The sequence below is a fragment of the Astatotilapia calliptera genome, chromosome 4 (assembly GCF_900246225.1).
Source record: "Astatotilapia calliptera chromosome 4, fAstCal1.2, whole genome shotgun sequence".
In the NCBI taxonomy this organism is placed as follows: domain Eukaryota; kingdom Metazoa; phylum Chordata; class Actinopteri; order Cichliformes; family Cichlidae; genus Astatotilapia; species Astatotilapia calliptera.
In genome coordinates this window covers 30311165-30335718 of record NC_039305.1, presented here as the reverse complement: position 1 = coordinate 30335718, position 24554 = coordinate 30311165, and the positions used below count along the sequence as shown (strand labels likewise).

Below are 24554 nucleotides of genomic sequence, written 5' to 3'. Positions count from 1 at the left end.
CGAGGACGTCTGGACTGACGCTGCAGTCCGCTTGGAGTTTTACACTTTTTTTTCCTGCTGATGCCTCGTACTGACTTGGTGTTAGACGGCGCCGGAGGGAGGAATGTACAGCGGACAGGACGACGAAGGCAGACTCCGTAAGTGACGCTAACCAAAACATAAACGGGTAAAAGAGACGTTACGAAAAGGAACAGTTGTTGCCATTCAACCAGGAGCCGAGTAATGGCTGGAGTTACTGGCCCTATCGGTCCCTTCGACGAAAGCACGGAGCAATGGAGCTCATATACGGAGCGTTTTGGATATTTCGTTGCGGCTAACGACATACAGGATGCTAAACTGGTGCCCATTTTTTTGAGTGTGATAGGCCCAAAGACTTTTACCCTGCTAAGGAGCCTGCTACAGCCAGCAAAGCCCGGCAATAAAAGTTTCACAGAGATCGTGGACACACTGACCAAACACTTCTCGCCCAAGCCCCTCGTGATCGCTGAACGGTTCAGGTTTCACAAGCGAAACCAAGAAGAGGGTGAGTCTGTCACAATGTTCGTTGCATCGTTACGCAAATTAGCTGAACACTGTGAGTTTAAAGATGTTTTAAATGACACATTAAGAGACAGACTCGTGTGTGGTTTAAGAAATGAAGCTGCACAGAAGAAATTGCTCACGGAAAGTGACTTGACTCTTGAGAAGGCAATTAATATCAGTGTGACCATGGAAATGGCATCAAAAGAAGCCCATGCGCTACATGCTACAGACAGAGTACACAAACTAGACAATGGTAAAGCAAATGCACAGGGACCATGCTTCCGCTGTGGCAAGTTAGGACACCTTGCTAGTGATTGCTGGTGCAAAGAAATGGATTCCAACAACTGTGGAAAAAAAGGTCATGTAGCACGGGCATGCAGGAACAAAAGGTGCAAGGATAAGGGCTCAAAGCCTGGGAATAAAAGAGGCACTGCAAGATTCAAAAAAGAAAGACATGTTCACACAGTTAAGCTTCATGAGGATAGAGCAAATGACTCCTCAGGTGAAGAAGTGTTGTCTGCAATAAATACTGTGCGAATACTGAAGGTGGATGAAACCTCAGATGGCTTTTGGGTCACGCCCAAACTGGAGGGACATGTTGTAAAAATGCAGATTGACACTGGGTCAAAAGCATCACTAGTGTCATATAATGTCTATAGGACATGTCTGAAGCACCGTCCACTCAAACCCTCCGACACAGTATTTAAAGGATATACTGGACATCGAGTGCCTATGAAAGGAATGGCAGAGGTGACTGTTCAATACAATGGCCAAACTGCTAAGCTGCCTGTGTATGTTACGCAGAAGAACTGCCCTGCTATAATGGGACGTGTGTGGCTCAAAACAATCAGACTCAACTGGCAAGGAGTGAGAAAGCTGTTGCATGGTTCCTCTCAGCTACAGGCCATACTGGGAAAACACCAGGAGGTTTTTCGTGAGGAACTGGGCAGCATGAAAAAAATTACAGTGAAGCTGCATCTCAAGCCTGACTCCAAGCCAGTCTTTATGAAGGCTAGACCTGTGCCGTACGCCATTCGGCCCAAGGTGGAGTCTAATTTAGACGCATTGGTCAAGAATGGTGTTCTGGAGCCGGTTACGACCAGCGAGTGGGCTACGTCCATCGTTCCAGTTCTTAAAAAGGACGGCGGAATCCGGATCTGCGGAGACTTCAAGGTATCCGTGAATCCTGTATTAACAGCAGAGCAGTATCCCCTTCCGCTGATTGATGACTTATTTGCTGGTCTGAGTGGAGGACAAAAGTTCAGCAAAATAGATCTCAACCAAGCTTACCTGCAAATGCACGTCGAAGAGCAGTCACGTGACATGTTGACTATTAACACACATAAGGGACTTTTCAGATTTTGCAGGTTGCCTTTTGGCATCACATCAGCTCCAGCATTGTTTCAACGAGCGATTGATCAAATCCTGAGGGGATTACCTGGTGTGCAATGCTATCTGGATGATATCCTGTGTACAGGAGCAGATGATGAAGAGCATCTGCGCAACTTGGATGCGACCCTTCAGAGGTTGAAGGAATACGGATTGAGAGTCCGTAAGGAGAAATGTGACTTTTTCCAGTCATCTGTGGAATATCTAGGGCACGTGATTGATGAAAATGGACTTCACACTGCACCTTCGAAGATCACAGCAATCGTGGATGCACCCCCACCACGAAATGTCAGTCAGTTAAAGTCTTTCTTAGGGCTGTTGAACTACTACGGACGGTTCATACCCAACTTGGCATCACTCCTGAAACCACTGCACAACCTGCTACGCAAGGAAGAAGCATGGGAGTGGACAGCAAGCTGCCAAGAGGCCTTTCAAAAGGCAAAGGATTCACTGACTGCATCTGAGGTGCTAACCCACTTCAATCCCAAGTTCCCAATTCAGCTTGCTTGTGATGCTTCTCCCTATGGGGTGGGGGCAGTGATTTCCCACATTCTCCCAAATGGCGAAGAAAGGCTAATTGCATTCCCATCAAGGACATTATCCAAGGACGTTGATCCAAGATGGCGCCGCGTAAGGATGCCCTGGTGCTTCAGTGCGTTACTTCTGTTTTGTTTTTGTGCATAACTTCTGTGTCTGGGCACTCCTCTGGATATTCTTACACCAGAGAAGAGCTTCTTAACTACAGGACTACAACACCTGTGGATTTACTTCCAATATTTGTCGCATCTGCGGCAGATTTACTGCAGACTCTGATCAGGAAAGTGAGACGCCGAAAGAGAGGTAAGCGAGCCGGCGCACTCGTGCGTCTGAGGAGACGTGGACTGCGAACTGCTCTTCCTGGGATCTTCCTTTCCAATGTACGCTCACTCAGGAATAAAATAGACGAGCTGGCCCTGATTAGAAGCATGAACAGAGACTTTGCCTCCTCCTGTGTCTTATGTTTTACGGAGTCGTGGCTCTGTGAGGACATCCCGGACAGCGCGCTCAAGCTGGAGGGCTTTCATTTGCTGCGCGCGGACCGGCAGGCCTCTCTCTCTGGTAAGACCAAAGGTGGAGGTGTCTGCTTCTACATTAATAGTGGCTGGTGCACAGATGTAACAGTGATTGCTCAGCACTGCTCTTCCTCTCTGGAATACCTTTTTATTCACTGCAAACCGTTTTATTCTCCGCGGGAGTTTGCTTCATTCATCCTGGCCGCTGTTTACATCCCGCCAGATGCAGATGCGCAGGCAGCTCAGTGCGCACTCGCGGAGCAGATACTGCACATGGAGCGGACATTCCTGGACTCTCTCATCATTGCTCTTGGGGACTTTAACAAAGCCAATCTGAGCCATGAGCTTCCCAAATACAAGCAGTATATTAAATGCCCGACCAGAGAGGAGAGGACATTACAGCACGATCAGGGGGGCCTATCGTGCGGTGCCCCGCGCTTCACTCGGACTTTCTGACCACGTCATGATCCACCTAATCCCCGCGTACAGACAGAGGCTGAAGCTCTCCAAACCTGTCGTGAGGACCAAAAAACTGTGGAGCAACGAGGCTGTGGAGGAGCTTCGCACGTGTTTGGAGTCTACAGACTGGGACACAATGAAGGCTGCTTCTAACAGCTTGGACGAGTTTACGGACACTGTCACCTCCTATATCCACTTCTGTGAGGACAGCATTGTGCCATCACGCACCAGGGTGAGTTATAACAATGACAAACCCTGGTTTACTCCTAAACTCAAAAAGCTGTGGCTGGAAAAGAGAAAGGCGTTCAGAAGCGGAGACAGGGACTGCTACAGAGAGGCCAAGTACAGGTTCACTAAAGAAGTGGACATTGCTAAACATCAGCACTCTGAGAAGATGCAGCAGCAGATCTCAGAGAATGACTCGGCCTCTGTGTGGAAAGGTTTTAGGAATATCACCAACTACAAGCCTAAAACCCCCCACTCCACTGATGACTTGCTCTTGGCCAACACCCTCAACGACTTTTACTGCCGTTTTGACGAGCCATCAGGCAGCCTTCACACCTCCAACGGCCCCAACAATAGAGACACTTTGGACACTAATTCCCCCACCTCTCCCCCCTCCATAGAGCCATCACCACCTTCAATCACTTCACCTACAACACCCCCCTCCTCACCCCACACAAAAGAGGATTTCACACCACCTCCTCCCACCACAACTCTTCATATTCATGAAGCAGATGTGAGGAAGCAGTTTAAGAGTCTGAATGCTCGAAAAGCTCCCGGCCCAGACGGTGTGTCTCCTGCCACCCTCAGACACTGTGCAAACGAGCTGGCCCCAGTGTTTTCTGGCATTTTCAACTCCTCACTGCAGGCATGTCATGTGCCTGCCTGCTTCAAGTCCTCTACCATAATCCCTGTCCCCAAGAAACCTAGGATCACTGGACTAAATGACTACAGACCCGTGGCTCTGACATCTGTGGTCATGAAGTCTTTTGAGCGCCTGGTTCTCTCCTATCTCAAGACCCTCACGGCCCCCCTCCTGGACCCCCTGCAGTTAGCATACAGAGCCAACAGGTCTGTAGATGACGCCATCAACATGGCCCTACACTTCATCCTGCAGCATCTGGACTCCCCAGGAACCTACGCCAGGATCCTGTTTGTGGACTTCAGCTCTGCCTTCAATACCATCCTTCCAGACCATCTCCAAGGCAAGCTTTCCCAGATGAATGTGCCTGATCCCATCTGCCGGTGGATCACTGACTTCCTGACGGACAGGAAGCAGCATGTGAGGCTGGGAAAGAATGTCCCAGACTCCTGGACCATCAGCACCGGCTCCCCTCAGGGCTGTGTTCTTTCTCCTCTGCTCTTCTCCCTGTATACTAACTGCTGCACCTCCACCCACCAGTCTGTCAAGCTAATCAAGTTTGCAGATGACACCACCGTTATTGGACTCATCTCGGACGGGGATGAGTCTGCCTACAGGAGGGAGGTTGAACGTCTGGTGTCCTGGTGCAGCCACAACAACCTGGTGCTGAATGCCCAGAAGACAGTGGAGATTATTGTGGACTTCAGGAAGCACACAGCCCCACTCCCCCCCATCATCCTGACTGACACCCCCATCACCTCTGTGGACTCATTCCGCTTCCTGGGTACCACCATCACCCAGGACCTGAAGTGGGAGCCCACCATCACCTCCGTCATTAAGAAAGCCCAGCAGAGGATGTACTTCCTGAGGCAGCTGAAGAAATTCAACCTGCCAACACGGACGATGATGCAATTCTACACTGCAATCATCGAGTCCATCCTCACCTCCTCCATCACCGTGTGGTACGCTGGAGCCACTATCAGGGACAAACAGAGACTGCAGCGTGTTGTGCGCTCTGCTGAGAAGGTGATTGGCTGCAGACTCCCATCTCCGCAGGACCTGTACAGCTCCAGGACACTGCGGCGTGCAGCTCGGATCTCAGCTGACCCTTCTCACCCTGGACACAGTCTGTTTGACCTGCTCCCCTCAGGCAGGAGGCTCCGGTCCATTCGCACCAGAACCTCTCGCCATAAGAACAGTTTCTTCCCCTCTACTGTTGGACACATGAACAATAAACGTACGACTGTTCCCACCACTAACACATGACCCTACGCTGTGTTCACTGCATCATTCCATGTTTGGCACTGATCACCACCTGCACTCATGTATATATCATGTATATATCTATCTATCTACTTAGCACTTTTAATTCTTATTCTCATTTTTATTTTCATGTCTATTTAAGCGTAATTTATGACAGTATGTTTGCACTGAAGCACCGCAGCAATTTCCTAATGTTGTAAACCTGCTCAACATTTGGCAATAAAACCTTTCTGATTCTGATTCTGATTAAACACAGCAGAGTCCAACTATGCTCAGCTGGAACGAGAGGCGCTGAGCATTGTATTCATCCATCCATCCATCCATCCATTCGCTTCCGCTTATCCTTTTCAGGGTCGCGGGGGGCGCTGGAGCCTATCCCAGCTGTCATAGGGCGAAAGGCGGGGTACTCCCTGGACAGGTCGCCAGTCTGTCGCAGGGCTAACACACAGGGACAGACAACCATTCACACTCACATTCACTCGCACATTCACACCTAGTGACAATTTGGATTAATCAATTAACCTATCCCCACAAGCTGCATGTCTTTGGACGGTGGGAGGAAGCCGGAGTACCCGGAGGGAACCCACGCAAACACGGGGAGAACATGCAAACTCCACACAGAAAGACCCCGGCCTGATGGAGGAATTGAACTCAGGACCTTCTTGCTGTGCGGCAACAGTGCTAACCACCGTGCCACCGTGCTGCCCCGGTTCTGAACATAAGAATTGTTTTGTATGGTAATGTATTGTTATTCATTGCATTGTATTCAGTGTTCGGAAATTCCACCAGTACCTGTACGGTAGGAAGTTTACACTGTTTACTGACTATAGGCCTCTCACAACCATCCTGGGACCCTATACAGGGATTCCATCTCTTGCTGCTTCACGTCTCCAGAGGTGGGCGTTGATATTGTCAGGACATTCTTATGACATCAAGTATTGCAAATCGGAGTCTCATTGCAATGCAGATGGGTTGTCCAGGTTACCCCTTCCTGTTAAAAAACCCGTCTCTGACACAGTTGAGATCCTCTACTTCAGGGAGGTAGAGACAGCACCTGTTTCGGCTGTGCAGGTGAAAAAGGCATCCAGAATTGACCCTGTGTTGGCAGCAGTGCTGGACTGGATCATTAAGGGTCTGCCTGCAAGTAAGGGTGTAGACCTGAAGGCTTTCCTGGGAAAGCGGGCGGAGCTTTCTGTTCAGGCGGGATGTTTGCTGTGGGGGAGGAGAGTCATCATTCCCATGTCATTGCGACCAAAACTGTTGAAGCAACTGCATGCAGGACATAGTGGAATAGTGAGAATGAAGGAAATAGCGAGAAGCTATTTTTGGTGGCCAAATATGGACAAACAGATTGAGGAGATTGCTAAAAACTGCTCTTCATGTCAGATGGTCCGGAACAACCCACCACTTGCTCCTCTCCATCCCTGGGAGTTCCCACAGGAGCCATGGCATCGTGTACACATTGACTTTGCAGGTCCATACGAGGACAAAATGTTTCTTGTAGCTGTTGATGCACACAGTAAATGGCCTGAAGTGACCATCATGAAATCAGCCACCACTGAAAAGACCATAGAAGCTCTAGGAGAAATGTTCAGTAGGTTTGGATCTCCTACTCAGATAGTCTCTGACAATGGACCTCAACTGGTTTCACAGGAAATGGAGGCTTTCCTACAGGCTAATGGAGTGCAGCACATTACGTCAGCTCCATACCATCCTGCAACGAATGGTCTTGCAGAAAGGTTTGTTCAGACAATGAAACATGCACTGAAAACATCACAAGGCCAAGGAACACTGCATCAGAGACTGCACAAGTTTCTGCTTAACTACCGGAATAGTCCACATGCTACCACAAGGACATCTCCTGCCAACGCAATGTTCAAAAGAGATCTGCGCACTACCTTTGATCTTTTGAAACCCTCAACTGTGAAGGACACTGTACAAAAACAAGAGAAACAAATCATGTACAGGGGTCAAAAGGTCAAGGACAGAGTCTTCAGCACCGGCGAGTAAGTGCAGGCCAGGAACTACCGAGGAGTACACAAGTGGGTTCCTGCAACTGTCATTGCTCAAACTGGTCCAGTTTCATATACAGTTCAGGTGGCCGATGGAGTGTGGATCAGCTACTCCGGTCCGCACCAGTGTCTGCAGAAGGGTCTTGCGGAGATCTTGGAAATGCACTCATCGACTCGGCAGCCCCTTCACACACACAAGTAGAGAACTCCACCACATCAGGAACAGTGGTTCCACCTGTAAATGAGACTGTAAGAGAGACTGAGACATCTTCGGTGTCAGGAACAAAGGCTCCACAAGAGAGCACACAGACTGATGTTACCCCAACAGAGAGCGGCGGCCTCCTGTTCGTCTGAGTTATTAGATGGCACCTGACCCAAATGAACGGGGCAGAATAATCCCCATGGGTCATGGGGGAGGTTGAGGTAGTCCACCCTCACTCCCCAAGATAGCAATTAAAAGAGTTGGTGTTGTAACCTTACAGTTAATAAGAGGTGAAATGTTTGTGAGGCTATTACTGTCATGTTCCAGTGAAGACTGAAGTTTGTGAGTAGATCACCTGTTTATTTCGTAGTACATCCTTTGTAAGAGGGGAGGAGATGTTGTGTATTTTGGGTTATAACAGGACCCGTAGCGGTCACGCCCAGATGCATTATGGGATAAAAAGCTTTAGGCTGTTGCTCGGGCTAGCTCCATGTTAAGTTATGCCGTTATAATAAATACCTCAAGTTACGTCGTGGTCCGAGTATCATTGTTATACTAGTAACCCGGAGTGAAGATATAACACTTCTTGCTGTGAGGCAACAGTGTTAACTACCACGCTAGCCCAGCCAAAATTAATTAGTTACTGATAATTGACAACAACAATATGAAGCCCTGAACTTTACCAAATAAGATTCATGTAAAACCACCAATACTACGCTGATTGAGGAGACACGATGTCTAAAATTGTATGGAGCTATGGAGGCAAGTCCAAGGGAAAACCATCATAATATAAAAAGATGTAATAAAAAAGGGTAGGGTTGCAGGGTAGTGCTTTTAAAAAAGTGTCAAGATACCTTGTAAGAAAAAGAACACATGTATATGTCTTTGTCTTCTAAATTTTATCACATTACTCTTTTATGAATTCAGTCTTTTGAGATTGCAATTTTTATTTTACACATGTTACAGGAAAAAAATTATAAAAATCTAAAAAAAAAGTAATAACGGCTAGTTTAATGTGTTACTGACAGAAATAATGGAGAGCCAGCAATCTTTACCACAGATAATTACCACCTAGACAGTGGAAGGATCAGACACACTTTAGGCTGAGTACATGAAAACCCTTCATTTGACCTTCATTGACCTTAATGTGTGAGTCAGCAGTGCAATCAACAACTGTTCAAAAGGACCAGTGCAGCTCTCCATCCACATTCCAATGTAAGGAACCAACACCCACTGATGTCTATAAATAAAGACCAGGGCAGTGGCGGAGCACGAGTCCCTGAGCTCTCACTCTCGTGCAGGTGCTCTGTGGCTGTCCTTGATGCAAGTAAAACTGTGTGTTTCTCCTCTCTGATTCTCAGCTGAAGTGTTTTAGAATACATCTCTTGACACAGTGTCTCACTCAAGTTAATCTGATATTTGTGTTTAGTCAAGACTCTTGCCCACGTAAAAGATCACTCATGTGTTTTGTGTTTGTTTAAGTCGAATTAGTCACTCACCCCAGTTTAAATTATTTGTAAATATCTTTAAGTCTTTAACTACTTCTTCTGCCTTGTTGTTTTGCCTGAGTCCCGCACTTGAGTTGTGTTACCATTTGTTTTCTAAACATAATAAAGTGTTTTGTGAAGGCACTGGAAACAATTCTTCCAAACACCAAACATGTATTCTATTAGACCACAATATTGTGTTCTGGTTTTAGCAAATAATTTATATACATTTAGAAAAAGAAAAAGTTCTTCTTCCATGGTCTCAATGAACTCCACCCCTACATTTTTGAATCAGCCACATAAGACCCACAACTGTACTTTGCTTAGCCTGCAACCTGTCAGTTGCCTCTGGAGTCCCACAGGCTCTACAAGCCGCAGCCCCTTGTTGCCAATTTAGAAATGCAGCACATGATCCACTCAGATTCACTGTTCCCAGCCTCCCTCAGAGTGCAGTTGAGGTGTGATGGGGCGTGGTTCGTGGCACACTGCGGTGGAGGAAAACACACCTGAGCTGCATGAGATCATCACGCCTCTCTCCATAAAAGAGTGAACTGGGGCCTGAGTGTTGTTATTGTGTATGTGTGGCTGGCAGGTGAAAAGCTGCAGCCAAGTGTAAAACAAACGCCAACAGAATAAAGAAGTGTTTGAAAGTGTGACAATGTGGTAGGATCTGCCATGCGTCTTCTACAGCTATTACTTCCAGGCTTTACTACTGCAATTCATTATTATCAGGATGTCCAAAAAACTCGCTGAAAAGCCTTCAGCTAATCCAAAATGCTGCAGCAAGAGTCCTGACAGGGACTAGAAAAAGAGAGCATATTTCTCCTGTTTTGGCTTCCCTTCATTGGCTTCCTGTTAAAACCAGAATTGAATTCAAAATCCTGCTCCTCACATACAAGGTCTTAAATAATCAGGCCCCATCTTATCTTAATGACCTTGTAGTACCATGTCACCCTATTAGAGCACTTCGCTCTCGCTCTGCAGGCCTACTTGTTGTTCCTAGAGTATTTAAAGTAGAATGGGAGGCAGAGCCTTCAGTTTTCAGGCCCCTCTTCTGTGGAACCAGCTTCCAGTTTGGATTCGGGAGACAGACACTATCTCTACTTTTAAGATTAGGCTTAAAACTTTCCTTTTTTCTAAAGCATATAGTTAGGGCTGGACCAGGTGACCCTGAATCCTCCCTTAGTTATGCTGCAATAGATGTAGGCTGCCGGGGGATTCCCATGATGCATTGAGTTTTTCCTTTCCAGTCACCTTTCTCACTCACTATGTATTAACAGACCTCTTTGCATTGAATCATATCTGTTATTAATCTCTGTCTCTCTTCCACAGCATGTCTTTATCCTGTCTTCTTTCTCTCACCCTGAAAAGGATAAGCGGAAGCGAATGAATGGAAAAAAAAAATGGAATAAATTAAATTACAGTGGGAATTGAAGATGGCCCCTGCCTGCAGCATACCCTCACCAGGTCTGTCCAGAATTTTCTGCCACAACTGATCACCAGGTGGTGATCAACTAGCGGCGCATCTCATCTCTGCACATGAGTGTCCATGACTTATGGCTGCAGATCTGATAATACGATTACAAAACTGACCATCAACCTTCTACATAGTGTTCTGGTGCCACATTCACTTATGAATACCCTCAATCGTGGTGTTATGTTGTCGTTAAAACTGAAGTCCAGTAACAGAACTCCATTCAGATATAACAGCCTATTCCTCCCTATGACACCTCTCCAGGTCCCGCTATCATTGCCCATGTGAAGTTATGGAGTAGAACAATGGAATCCCCAGATGGCACACTTCCCAGCACTCCAACAAATGACCCCAAGAAGGCTGAGCACTCTGAAGTGTCATTTGGCACACAGACAAATGATAGTCAGGACCTTTTCCCCAACCCAAAGGCATAGAGAAGCAACTTCTCATTCATTGGAGAAAATCTCAATGTCTGGAAAGAAAACTTGTTGGAGGGTGGAGGATTCAAGTATACTCCCACCATGGTGGTAGTTGGACCCATGTAGCTTCTTTGGTCTGAGGCCTGCTAGCCTCCACGGGAAATGCCCTGGCCATCAGGTGTGGCTAGAGAAATTGAACTCAGAACCTTGAGTCTTACACTCCAGGCCACTAAACTAAACCCAGTCATATTCCAAGAACACTGAACAAGAGGGGCGCTGCTGCAACAGCTGTGACCGGTACATACTGGGCCTGTAAGGCTACTCAGTCCTCTCAGTTTAGCTGGGGTACTGGGGTATTTAGAAATTAGAGGCAATTAGAACTGGGGGAGTCCCCTCACCTACTAGCTCCTTCCAAGCTCTGCACTGAAGTAATACTCATATGATCAAACTTCCTGTATTCGGGTGCTGGTCCCACAGATCAACAAGTGCAATCCCCTTAGTTCTGACTACCTTTCCTCTCTTTGTTACCATTCAAATAAACTTCTCCAGTTTGAATGATATTCCAATGTAATTGCTGTAGACGCTGTACTGGTATGGATCAGTGTATCAATGTCTTGTTCACTCTTGGCATATAGTTTACCTTACACCTAGCTTTTACTAGTCTTCCGCTGCTCAAATTTTCATCCAAAATAATTATATAAATATTAGCATTTTCTGTACAGTGTTCATCCTTCTATTGGGGACACAGGAACAAAAAACAATGAAACAAAGAGAAAAAAAGCAAGCTAATAATATTCAATAATTAAAAATAACAAAAGAAAAAACCCAAACCAATGTTAATTTGGTACCAGTGTATATATAAATTTACCTTTGACTTGGAAACTCACCTTGAACAGTGGCCTCTGCAGTTGGAGTTTCTGTGGTTAGGACACCATTTGACACAGTTAAGAAAACCTAGAATAGAAACACATGAATAAACTAAAAAGCACTCTGAGTAATTTTAGCAATACCAATACTACTACCACCTCCACAAAACTGCACCACCACTCAAGCTGTCTTTTTAAACCAGAAGAAAGCTTTAAAGTGAGACGGAAACTGAGAACCTGATGCAAATACATATTTTTCAGCGTTCCTATAGTTTTATAGCATTCAGTGCATATCAGGTGCACTACACAGCCCAAAGGGTGTGTGGTCTGTCTTGTTAGATTGCAAAATAGTGGGAAACGCAAGTACGCACAGCTTCTTCAACTGAGGACAGTTTGAATTATATTGTGAAATCCACTGTCCTGCAAGCATAGGTTTCAGTGCGTGAATCTTAAAAGTAAAAATTTAGGAATATGAAATAAACCTGCCACCCCAACTTATGTAGAGATTGCAAGAGGGTGCTTTTAGACAAATGTCAAAGGCTAATAAAGTTAAAATCTATCATGTGAGCTTGTGCTGTTTGAGAAATTTCAAAATCAACTACCAAAAGGGGCTGTAATTGATAATTGGCAGCTATTATTGTAGTGGTAAGACTACACACGTAAGACTAGAACCTCATGGAAGAAAATTTATAAAAGCTTGTCGTCCTTTTGGTCATTGCTGTTTCAATGTACTGCTAGACTGATTTTATACATAAAAAACTGTACTAAATGATATCTCCATGCCCTGTTCCAGGTTCAAAATTTAGCCTATTTCTCTGGTCAATGTACAATAATGTCCTTCATTATTTCTTCTGGTCTAGTCTCAAGGCCAATGAACTAACAACTATAACAAGTATCTGTTGCTCATGTGATACATATCGTATCACAAATCAGGTGATTCCTGCTGTTTTTTTGAAAACTGCCACGTCAGCTAAAAAATGGGTGGAGTGCCCACTCTGGGTGACAACAAATTGTGGCAGGATCAGCCTGATATTATTTGTATCCCATACTGACTATGCAGATTGTATACCAAGCCTTGTTTGCCACACATGAATGCAATAATACATTTTTTGACAGTTGGTATATAGTATATAATTCTCTTGGCATAAAAATGAGAAAATGTGAACTTAAATTCAGAATATGATACTGGCTCTCAAAATCAAAGCATTTTCAGTAGCAAGCTCTATAAAATCCCAAGGTCACCCAATATGGCTGCTGTACATTGATTAAAAAATCATGTCAAAGAAGAAAGAAGTATAATTGCTTGTAATATTTACAAAAATCCCCAGATTTGTACATCAAAATTAGTGACAGTCTCAGAGGTGATCAGAGACAATTAATTATGTTTAACTTTTCAGTACAATTTAATTGTTTTGAACATCATTGCCTTTTATAAAATAAAATAAGCATACACATCTTTGAACTTTACAAACATTCAGCAGCCAACTTTTATAAACCAGCCAACCTCTACCATTCAGTCAGGCAGATCTGGGTGAGATCTGCCTGTTTCTAATCTGTGATATCAGACCAACCTTATAGCTCGTTCCTTCTTCAGCATGCAGGGCTAAACCTGAAATAAAAACTACCTTCAGTGTCACTTAGTCCTTCTACTCAAATACACATATTCACATCATCTTTTCACTTTACACCAGTGTTGCAAGGTGAGTTCTTGAGGAAACCTCAGCTATCTTTCACTCAGTTTTTTATACGTTTTAAAATATTACGGTTTTTGTGCAATTTTTTGTCCCATTAACATGATTGGGACCACACTACAAGTGTGGTTGCTGGTTTAGCTCGCTGGGGTGAGCTGTGTTTTAGCTAACTGAGATAAGCAGGCGTTCTGAGAGCGGGAGGCGTGAATTCCAGTCTTTCTCGTGGTAACATTTTTTTCAGCAGACAGTGCAGTTTCTTCTGCACACCGGTTTGGCTTGCTGGCATGAGCACCGTTGTAGCTCACTGAGATGAGCAGGCACCCTGACAACGGGGGGCGTAGGTTTGACTATCTGTGGCCTTTCAGCTTTTTTACCTCTTTTCAGCAGATAGTCCTGCTTCTTCAGCAGTTTTTCAAAGACCATTTCCACTACATGGCATTCACCTGCCATTTTCACAGGAAATGTAGCTTTTTCTAGCTGTTTTTTAAATGACTTAAGTTTACCTAGTCAATTGACTCTGAATCACCAAATAACTACTTCTTTGCAGATGTATTTGTTCAGTGCTGTTTTTGATCTGACTACTGACAGCTTACTTTTATAAAAACTACTATGATCACTTTCATGTTAACCTTATGTTCATAAACAATTGTGAACCATGGCCTTGTTGCCTTCCTATTCTATTTGTATTTATATTTTTATAGGAACATAAAAACTAAAACATTGGTGACCGAAGCATATGTTGAGCTTAACATACCTGGTATCGCAGTTGCAGTCAAGGGTCGTACTATAACGCCCTGGATAGGATACTGCAGAGGAGAGTTAGGCAAAGCAAAAAGTAGCTTGGATAGTATTGAATTAGTCCTGTTGAGGAGATGGATTTGGAAAAAATTAAACAAAATAATTTTGAATGCTCAGTATGACAAACACACACACACACACACACACGCACGCACGCACGCACGCACGCACGCACGCACACACACACACACACACACACACACATTTTAATTCATTTATTACTGCACTGTAAGTCTAACAGTTCACGGAAAGCTCGCACCCATACATCCATCTTCTACCTGGCTTTGTATTGCTGGAACTCTTTAGCTCGTCGCTGCATTAATTCCTCATACTGGTCTTTTGGGATTTGGTCTTTGAGAACTGTAAAGCCATCAGGACAGGTGCATGGACCAGGTAAGCGATGTTGTGTGGGCAAAGATGACTTATAATTTAGAGATCCTGAAGGGTCCCTGTAATATGGAAGTCCTGAAGAGTCACAATTCAACATCAACATTTAAATGAACTACTACAGTCAAGTATAAAAGAAAGTATGTCCTTATATGATGTGATCCTTATGGCAGCCTCAGCATGGCCATCCTAGTCATCATTAGATTCCTCCTCATCAGTCATTTCTTGGTCTAGATTGCATGGATTATATTCTGATGCAGACAATTTCTCCTCTAATGCATCCCCACCGTCAGTTTCCTGGCATCTCTCGTCCTCACCAGTGTAGTGATCAAATAAGTAGTAAAGAGCCTCACTTAGGTTATATATCACCTTGTCATGGTGCTGACACCCACTGACCTCTGAGCAAGGCCTCAAAAAAGCATTTTACACCAAATCTATGAGAAAAGTTCAATGATACAATGATGCTGCCAACAGAGGAGTTGTTGGCATGGAAGTGAGGCTCTATTGTGCAAACATTTCCAGTGTAGTTGCTAGGGAACCCAGTGTGTGCGTGTGTGTGTGTGTTTATGGCCATCTGACAAAAGAGGATGTACCTGAACTCAGTTATTTACACTAATTGTTGTCTCCACTATTAATTTCTAGTGATTGGTCATTGTTGACCGGAAACAGTAAATATGCAGTGTTGAATAAAATGAATTAGTGATCATTCTTAAATCTCCCAGAAAATTTCTGAACATATATGCAGTGCCCTCTATAATGATTGTGACAAAGACACTATCAAATAATCAATACATAATTGACGTGCAGACTTTCAGCTTCTTGGGGCGATCGTGGCTCAAGAGTAATTGGAAGGTTGTCGGTTCAAGCCCCGGCTTGGACAGTCTCGTCGTTGTGTCCTTGGGCAAGACACTTGACCCGTTGCCTACTGGTGGTGGTCAGAGGGCCCGGTGGTGCCAGTGTCCGGCAGCCTCGCCTCTGTCAGTGCGCCCCAGGGGGGCTACAATGTAGCTTGCCATCACCAGTGTGTGAATGTGTGTGTGAATGGGTGGATGACTGGATATGTGAAGCGCTTTGGGGTCCTTAGGGACTAGTAAAGCGCTATATAAATACAGGCCATTTACCATTCTTTTCAAAGGGTCTTACAAATATTGTGCACAGGTCACTTTCAGCACTGTTTTAGCTACATCACTTTATCCTTCTCACTCAGTTGCTTCAGTCTATCTGCCATGAAAAGAAAAATGTATAACATACAAGTTTGAAGAGGACAGTTTGTCCACACACACAGACACACGATACAGGAATAATTTACCTTTGTTTTGATGTTGGAAGATTGTTGTTGGGTAGCTCATTTGCCCATTTACACGAATTCCCCATATAGAATGCAAACATGATGAACAGCACACCAACAACAGCAAATGCAAAAAGCTTTGCGTTTGTATAGATATACATCTGTTAATACACAGAAATACACATTACAGTTGGTTAATTAGCAAAGGCAAAATCTTTAACATCTAAATAGTTAAACTTCACAAATGGACATATCAGTCATATAAAATCTGTTATGTCTTGACTCACATCTTAGATATGACCGAACATGTATAAAATTAACATGAAAAATGGCTTTCTTTTAAAAAATGTTTCCTTTGCGTCTGTAAAAAAGTCCATCCTCCATCTCTCAGTTGAAGCTTTCGGTGTAATTGCCAAAAAGGAATTTTCAGTATTTGCCAAAAAAATTTAAGCTGTTGTAAATGACTTGTTGACATTTAGATGTCCTTTATTTATTTGGTTGAACAGTCTCATTTACATTAGAATTGTTTTTTAGTTTTTTGTTTTTGAAGAGTGAGCTGGCCAAGAAGGCAGCAGAAATTGAAATAAGAATAATATAGCAGCAGCATAATGATCAGGGGTGGGTTTTGATTATCGATTTATCGATTAAAATCGATTCTAGCATGGATAACGTGATATTGATTCATTAAAATCCTGAACCGATTTTTTAATATAAATTTAATTTGCCTGAAAAGCCAGAATCTCAGGTTAAACCTCACAAAATGTCAACAACCACCAAACAGCTAAAACAGTAAATGAGAGCAGGTACGCGGATTCTGCACAAAAACACAAAGCGCGGACCCGCCGACGCATCAGAATCAGTGAGATGTCGCCTTTCTCACCCGACGGCACGAGCATGTCGTCGGGGCTGAAAGCCGACAGCTCGCTGATTCTGATGTTTCAGCAGGTCTGCGCTTTGTGTTTGTGTATTTTTTGCGCTAGATTCTGAGCTGCAGGTTTTATCTCTCTCCAACCAAAATTCAATGAAACAGCAGCAAATGAAGCAGCAAACTACGCTTCACATTTGATAAACATCGTCATGAATTCCCTCTTACTTTTCCTGTTTTACTTCCACCATGATAAAATCACACTTCATGCACAGCTCTCTCTCTCTCTCCCCCAGTGTACTTCAAGAACAGTTTCCCAATCTAAAAATCTGTTTTCTTCATTATTCACTTGCGCACAAGTCTACCGTTGTTTACAGCGCTGTCGGCCACTGTTTTTTTTCCTTTTAAGTACTTTCGAAAAGAAAGCCTCATTTCCGCTGTTTAATAAGCTACTGAACAAATTTAAACTTTTTAAAATTATGCAAAATTGCAAAAAGCATGGCTGTGTCTCTAATAAAACCTCTGTAACTTTGCTCTGCTTCACTTCAGCAGCATCAGGTAATGTTCATATGTTGATTAATGGTTTTCTTTCATTTTTGATCTACTGCAGAATATTTTTATAAAATCCCAGGAAAGGAAAATTACCTTCATGTTTTTCTGTTTTATCCTCAGCTACTTTGACACAAAAGCATCTGCTGTGATGCTCACACCTTTGATAAAGTCTCGCAAGTGTCAGCTTTCTTTTTATAGATATAAAAATATGGAAATGTACTGATAAATGATCTGAATTATAATATTTCTGACTGAGGCAAAATGTCCCCGATTCAAATCGAATCGAATCGTGGATCGAATTGATTCTAGAACTCAGTGACAATACCCAGCCTTAATAACGATAGTGGCCAGAAAAGACTGAATTGAATACAATTTAGATACAATATCATGGAATAATAAGGATTGCAACAGAAATAATTTTTTTATTTTATATATAAGCCCTTTGTAAACCCTTTGACTACAATCTGTTTACCAATATAAGCAGAGATATTACACATGAAAAAAACAAACAATACAGAAACACTGGAAATCACATTTTGACAGTTTATCGCCTGTATCTTCAATACTTTAAGTCCTTTTGGCTGCAAAGGGGCTCATGGGATTGGAAAAGATTAGTCCATTAGTCCAGGCAGTAGATCACAATTAGCGCCATCTGCCTGTGTTCAGACAAACTGCAATTTTAAGGCACTGGATTCATCTTTGCTTTGCCTGTTTGAAAATAAATTAATTTGAACTAAAATAATTTTGTTTTTAACATTGCAAACTAGGTCTGCACAAGTAGGATCAAAATGATAATCACAATTATTTTGGAAAAATATTAATATTTTTTTATTATTATTATTTAACTATGATGTAAACATAATACTGCTTTCACATCTTTATATTGGGACACACATTGCTTAAAAGAGAATAATTGTTAAACAATATATCATAATCTAACACAAAATTCAATCAACAGGCCACCAGTGTTGGGACTAACGCATTATTAAGTAACGCGTTACAGTAACTACGTTATTATTGTGGTAACAAGCACGGTAACTAGTTATTATGCCAAAACCGGGAACGCGTTACTCGTTACTGGGGTTTAGATAGGCTCGTTATTCGTTACTTTGTGTGGTGGCTATCACGGAGCTTCCACAGATTCAATAACATTAGCAAGTGGTGGAGGCCAGCAGGTGGATGAAGGAAAAGGGAGGCAAGAGGAGAGACCCGAAGCGGCTGCTAGTCCGAGAGTGTCAGGTGAACTGAACTTCAGTTAAGAAGTTATGACCTGCAGTCCATCTGAGTCAGATATGAACCAAGTTTAGGTGGAGTTTATTTTCGTTATGCTGACTTTTTCGTGCTGGGTACTAGCTAGCATGATGGAGTTTCTATACAGCTGGGTGGTGCTATGTTACTGATGTTGAACTTTATTTTGTTCATAAGGTTAATTATTAGAGTTGCCAACCGTCCTGTAAAAAACGGAATCGTCTCGTATTCAGAGAAAATATCATGCGTTTCGTATTGAGGTGAAAAGGAATACAGTTTGTCCCGGACTTCAGCTACAATGAAAAAGACACAAAGATGGATTTATTCTGTGTTTACATTGCACAGCTGCCTCTTCTACTCTCATCCTCTCCCCCTCCCTCTCCTGTTTCTACTTCAATCATGAAACTGATCAATGATCAGCTGATCGGCTTTTCTCTCTTGTTTATTTATCACCCACTTTGCGCCAGAAAGAGGAAACCAGTGGATGTCACGCTAAACAACAGCAGCACTTTTAAGCTTGATCAGCTGTTGTTAGAATTTATTTAATATTAATTTCTAGTATCAGCTGATGTTTGCTGGAGCCACAGCTGTAAAGCTGCTGGTCATGATATCGGTTTGGTTATCTGGTGAGAGGGAAACATGAAGATGAAACCAGGAGATGTCCTTACTGAATCATCAGAGCTGTGATGGAGAAACAGGTTTACCTTTTAGTTAACATGAATGAGTTGAAGGGAAGTTATGAACTGTTTCTGAGAGACAAATAACACCAGGATCCTTTTCTAAGTAGCTGACAGCTGGTAACTGTGCAGGGGCGGGTCTAGCAAAGTGCTGCCAGGGGTCAATGTAGGGCATTAAAAGGGAAAGAGGGACACAAGGAAATACTTTCTTATTCTCATTTAAAATGTCTCACTTTTAAAAAAATAATTATCTGAGTCTTGCAACAAACAATTGATAGATTGATACATATATACCATCAGAACAGTGTACATCACTGTCACAACAGTGTTTATTTTCATTCATAGGCTTTATGATTTTTCCTATAATGGTGGGCCGGTCTCTAGTCAAAATGCCCGGGACAATTTTTTTGTCCCAGTCCAGCCCTGTATGCAGCTCATCTGCAGTCTGGTGTTACCTACATCTTCCTATTCAGAAGGCAGAATTTCTGAGTTCTGAGTACAATCGAAAGCACCACGACTGCAGTTTTTGTGTTGGATGTAAAAAGCAGGCTAGGATAGAATCAGGCGTGGGATTTCTCTCGTGGAAATATGCACATTATTTTTTCCTTTCTATTGGTAGGTGGCACAGTGCACTTGTGGCAAGTAAGCAAGCTAGAAGGCAATCTTGCTGGGTATCCAGTTACGGAAGCAACACATTAACAAGAGAATTCTGAGTAAAACCAAAGTTACTCTCCCTAGTAACTAGTTACTCTGAAAGTAACTTGAAGTAACTGAGTTACTTTTGATAGAAGTAACTAGTAATGTAACTAAGTTACTAATTTAAAGTAACTTACCCAACACTGCAGGCCACTGCTTGCACTCTGCAGTCCTTATTATCAAAACCAAGTTTATCACAAAACCATAGTGATAAACTTGATCAGCTTGGAGGGGGAGCAAATTTACAAAGACAATACATTCCTAAAATCATTCCTAAATTAATCCTAATAAATTACAAGTCTTTGCAGATTAATAAAAAAGTTTATTCACTTGGTGTACTTAAGTGTAAGTGACTTAGACTTTACTCTGCAGCAACGCCATTCTCCCTTTTAAGCCTGAGCACAAGTGCAGCCATAAGAGCAAATTCATAAAATCTTAAAGACATGGCTATCGTCTATCATCGCTTCCTGGGAACTACTTAGAATAGTTTGCTTCCCTACAAACAGCAAACAGTAGTGCTTAAAAACTTTTTTTGTTAGCATATGTATTCACGTCAGTGTATGACACATGTCATCAATCTATTATTTATTTTCCATGAATCACCTTGGCACAGGTGTCTCACTGTAGTTTAGGTATGTGGATGGATGAACTGGTTCTTATATAGCCCTTTTCTACTCTTCTGAGCACTCAAAGCGCTTTACACATTCACCCATTCACACAAGCACATTTTTAGTGCTTTCTAACTAGCATTCACACACACATTCACACTCCGATGAATGCATCCGGGAGCAATCTTGCCCAAGGATTTGAAATAAGCTATACAAGCTAGACAAGAAGCCCTGTTAAATAGGGATGGGTATCGAAAACCGGTTCTTGTTGAGAACCGGTTCCCACTGTTTCAATTCCTTGGAATTGTTTGCCATTTTTGCAAACGATTCCCTTATCGATTCCAGTCGCCCCGAATGACGTCCCCACGTTGCGGAGCGTCATTTACCTGGCAGGAAACATGGCGCTCAAAAGTTTGGTTATACTTTATGAGAACGGATGACAACAGGGTAACTTGCAATACTTGCAAAGTAGATATTTCGTTTAAGGAAGGAAACACTACGAATATGCAAAAGCATTTGCTCACAAAACACGCGATAACCTTAAATGAATGTTGTGTTTTTAACTCCGCTCCGGACTCGTGAATCTCAACCCAGCAGCAGCGGTAACGTTTGCACGTCCTCTCACTTCCTATTGCAAAATGGGAAACGGATTTATCAGTTAACTTAGACCAAAACTTCTGGTCTCAGATTTGCTTATAGACCTTTCATCTAATTAGAAATCCTAGTCTTCAATTAATTCAATACAAAATATTACATAGAGTGCACTATACAGGTCATCGGATGTTCAAGATGGGTTATACGTCTACCAACAACTGCTCACACTGCCAAACCAATTCACCAGACAATTATATCCACGCTCTTTGGTTCTGTCCAACAGTTCAGAGGTTTTGGCGCGAGATATGTGAAGACTTATCAAAGTGTCTGAAATGTAACATTCCAACTTCCCCTTTTAGTGTGTTTGTTGGGCAGCTTAGATAATGTCACTTCAGAAAAGAATATCGCCCATATGGTTTTCACTGCCCTATGCATAGCCAAGAAAACAGTCCTCATGAACTGGAAAAATAAAAATAATCTTAATTCTAACCAATATAGAAATTATCTATTAGATTACATTAGTCTCGATACAGCCTCTGCCACCACATCAAATCAATTGCTCTGAGCTCCTTTGATCAGCTCCATCACCTAGTGGGGGTGGGGGGTCATAGTTTGGTCACACCTTCGCTGTTGTGATTGTTGTGGGGGTAGGGAAAGGCTTAGGGCGTCGGGGGGTTCCCAGGAGCATTTTCCTTGGAGGGCTCAACCTGGGGTAGCGGTCATGGCCTATTAAGGGCTCTGTTGGCTCTTAGGTGACGGTTTCCTCGTGGCTGCGTGCAGCGGGGCTAGGGGAGGGTCTGTGCTGACGGACGTGGGTTAATGACCTGGTAGCCTGGCTGCCCCTAGGTGGGTCCGGGACGGGCGTGAGGCTCTGGGGGTGCTCCATCTCTGGGCTGGGGCCCTGGCTGGGCCTCGGGGGCCTGGGTCCTGGTTGATGTGTTGCCGGCGTTGTGGGCGGGTGGGTGTATGGGGGCCCGCCAGTGCATCGAGCCACCTGGGGGCTCTTCAACTGGTGGTGGTGGTGGGGTCCCGGGCTCTGTGGGGCTGGGTGGCGCTGCTATGATGGGCCTCAGTCCAGATGGGCCTGGGCCCCCTTTCCCTGGCGGGTTGCAGAGTATGGGGGTGCCTACTTGGGTCAGTGGGGGAGCTGGCCCCAGGGAGGGGTCACTTGCCCCTCCCTTCCTTCCCTCCTCATCTCCAGCTGCCTCCCTCTTCCCGCTCCACCACAATCACCCACACATGCAGGGCCCTGGAATACAAAAGACCATCAGGGCGTACAATCTCACCCCTGGCGTCGTTGCCCACCTCTCAAGGTTAAATACACGTAGACATTGAGGGCCAGCAGGAGGGGCTATGCGCTTACCTGCTGCTCTCTGGCAGGTAGCTCCATGCCCTCCTGGATTTTAAATGCACCTTAGAACACACATGCATCAACACTACATATGAGCGGGCGGAGGGAGGTTTGGAGTCTTCTCACACCCCCCGTTCTCTGCGGCCTGCTGGAGCGGGGGGGCTAGGAGGAGGAGTTTGCCGTCCGACTGGGGTTTGGAATGTGGGCCCTCCCTGCTGCTGCGGAGTCTGTTTCTCCCCACCTAAGGGAAAAGGGTAACACCACCTGGGCCTGGGTGCAGTTTCCCCCTCCAGGGGCAAGGGTACCTAGACCCGGGGCTTAGAGTACGCTTGGGGAGTGTGATTGTGTGTACAGTGTCTCTCTATGGAGCTTACAAACAAAAGTGCCTGGACTTCTTTAAGTTGCTTGAAGATGTTTCACCTCTCATCCGAGAAGCTTTTTCAGTTCTAAAGTCAAATGGTGATGAGTCAAGGCTCAAATGGTCAAGGCTCAGCGGGCACCACACTATAAAGGAAAAGAAAGACAATGCAGGAAATTTCACACCTTGCTTTCAAAAACACACACTCCTCATCCTGATCCTACACAACCCAGAGAAGAAAACACACCTGAAGACAGTCAGGAGCAATGGGTAAAGAACTTTTCAGCCCGGAATCTCACTGAACCTGAAAAGAGAGTATTAGCCAAAGGACTCAATTTTGCCATTTCTCCACAACAGTTGCCCATAGTGGACCTCATCACAGCCACAGAATCTGCCATACGGATTAATAAATTATCACAGACAGAAGCAGAGCAAATCAGGATGAAAGTCTCAGCCACCCTCTCCAATGCCAAAGTCCCTCCATCCAACCTCACAATACAAGAAAAGAAGGCCGTCGCTTCCCTGAGCAAAGACCACAACATCACTGTTTTACCAGCTGATAAGGGAAGATGCACCGTGGTCCTAAACACTACAGATTACCACACAAAGATCACTACTCTCCTCAGTGACAACAATACCTACGAAGCCTTAAAGCGAGACCCCACAAGCAGCTACAAAAAGAAAGTTATAGCTTTCCTTCAAGACTTTGAAAAGGACAAAATCATTGACCGCCTTACATATCACCGCCTTTACCCAGGGGATGCCATACCCTGCATTTACGAACTTCCTAAAATCCACAAGGAAGCTGTCCCACTCAGACCCATAGTCAGTAGCATAAACTCAGCAACTTATAACATTGCTAAACACCTTGCTACCATCCTTGCTCCTCTCGTGGGGAACACCCCACACCACATCAAGAACTCCACCGACTTCACCGACAAGGTCCAGAAACTTACCCTGGATCCAGATGAAACCATGGTGTCCTTTGATGTAGTCTCTCTCTTCACTTGCATACCCACCACGGAGGCCGTGGAGACTGTCAGAAAACGACTACAAGAAGACAGCTCCTTGGAGGACAGGACCAACTTCACACCCCTTCAGATTTGCACACTGTTAGACCTCTGCCTCACCACTACATATTTCAAGTACAACGAAGGCTTTTACAGACAAAAACATGGCTGTGCCATGGGCTCCCCCATGTCACCTATTGTAGCCAACCTTTACATGGAGGAAGTGAAAAGGAAGGCTCTTGGCTCTTTCAAAGGAAGAGTACCCAGCCACTGGTACAGATATGTAGACGACACCTGGGTCAAAATCAAGACACAAGAAGTGGAATCCTTCACTGCGCACATTTACGCTGTGGATAAGAACATCAAGTTCACCAGGGAAGACACAAAAGACAACTGTTGGCCTTTCCTGGACTGCGCTGTG

The 24554-nt window shown here is 44.1% G+C and overlaps 1 protein-coding gene across 4 annotated transcripts in view; it reads right to left on the bottom strand.

Moving 5' to 3' along the window:
- LOC113021406 (beta-1,4 N-acetylgalactosaminyltransferase 2-like) overlaps positions 1–24554 on the bottom strand; it is a 45664-nt gene that overhangs the window by 18223 nt on the left and 2887 nt on the right. The window contains exons 1-6 of one of the 4 annotated variants that reach the window (XM_026166050.1): positions 22778–22802; positions 16196–16335; positions 14778–14948; positions 14456–14562; positions 13582–13619; positions 12032–12098 (exon numbers count right to left, since the gene is read on the bottom strand). In XM_026166050.1, the coding sequence (XP_026021835.1) occupies positions 12032–12098; positions 13582–13619; positions 14456–14562; positions 14778–14948; positions 16196–16335 (523 nt within the window). In that variant the 5' untranslated portion in view covers positions 22778–22802. Of the gene's footprint in view, positions 1–12031; positions 12099–13581; positions 13620–14455; positions 14563–14777; positions 14965–16195; positions 16336–22777; positions 22803–24554 lie in introns of those variants that run through there. The other 3 variants (XM_026166049.1, XM_026166051.1, XM_026166052.1) reach the window with 3 other exon arrangements.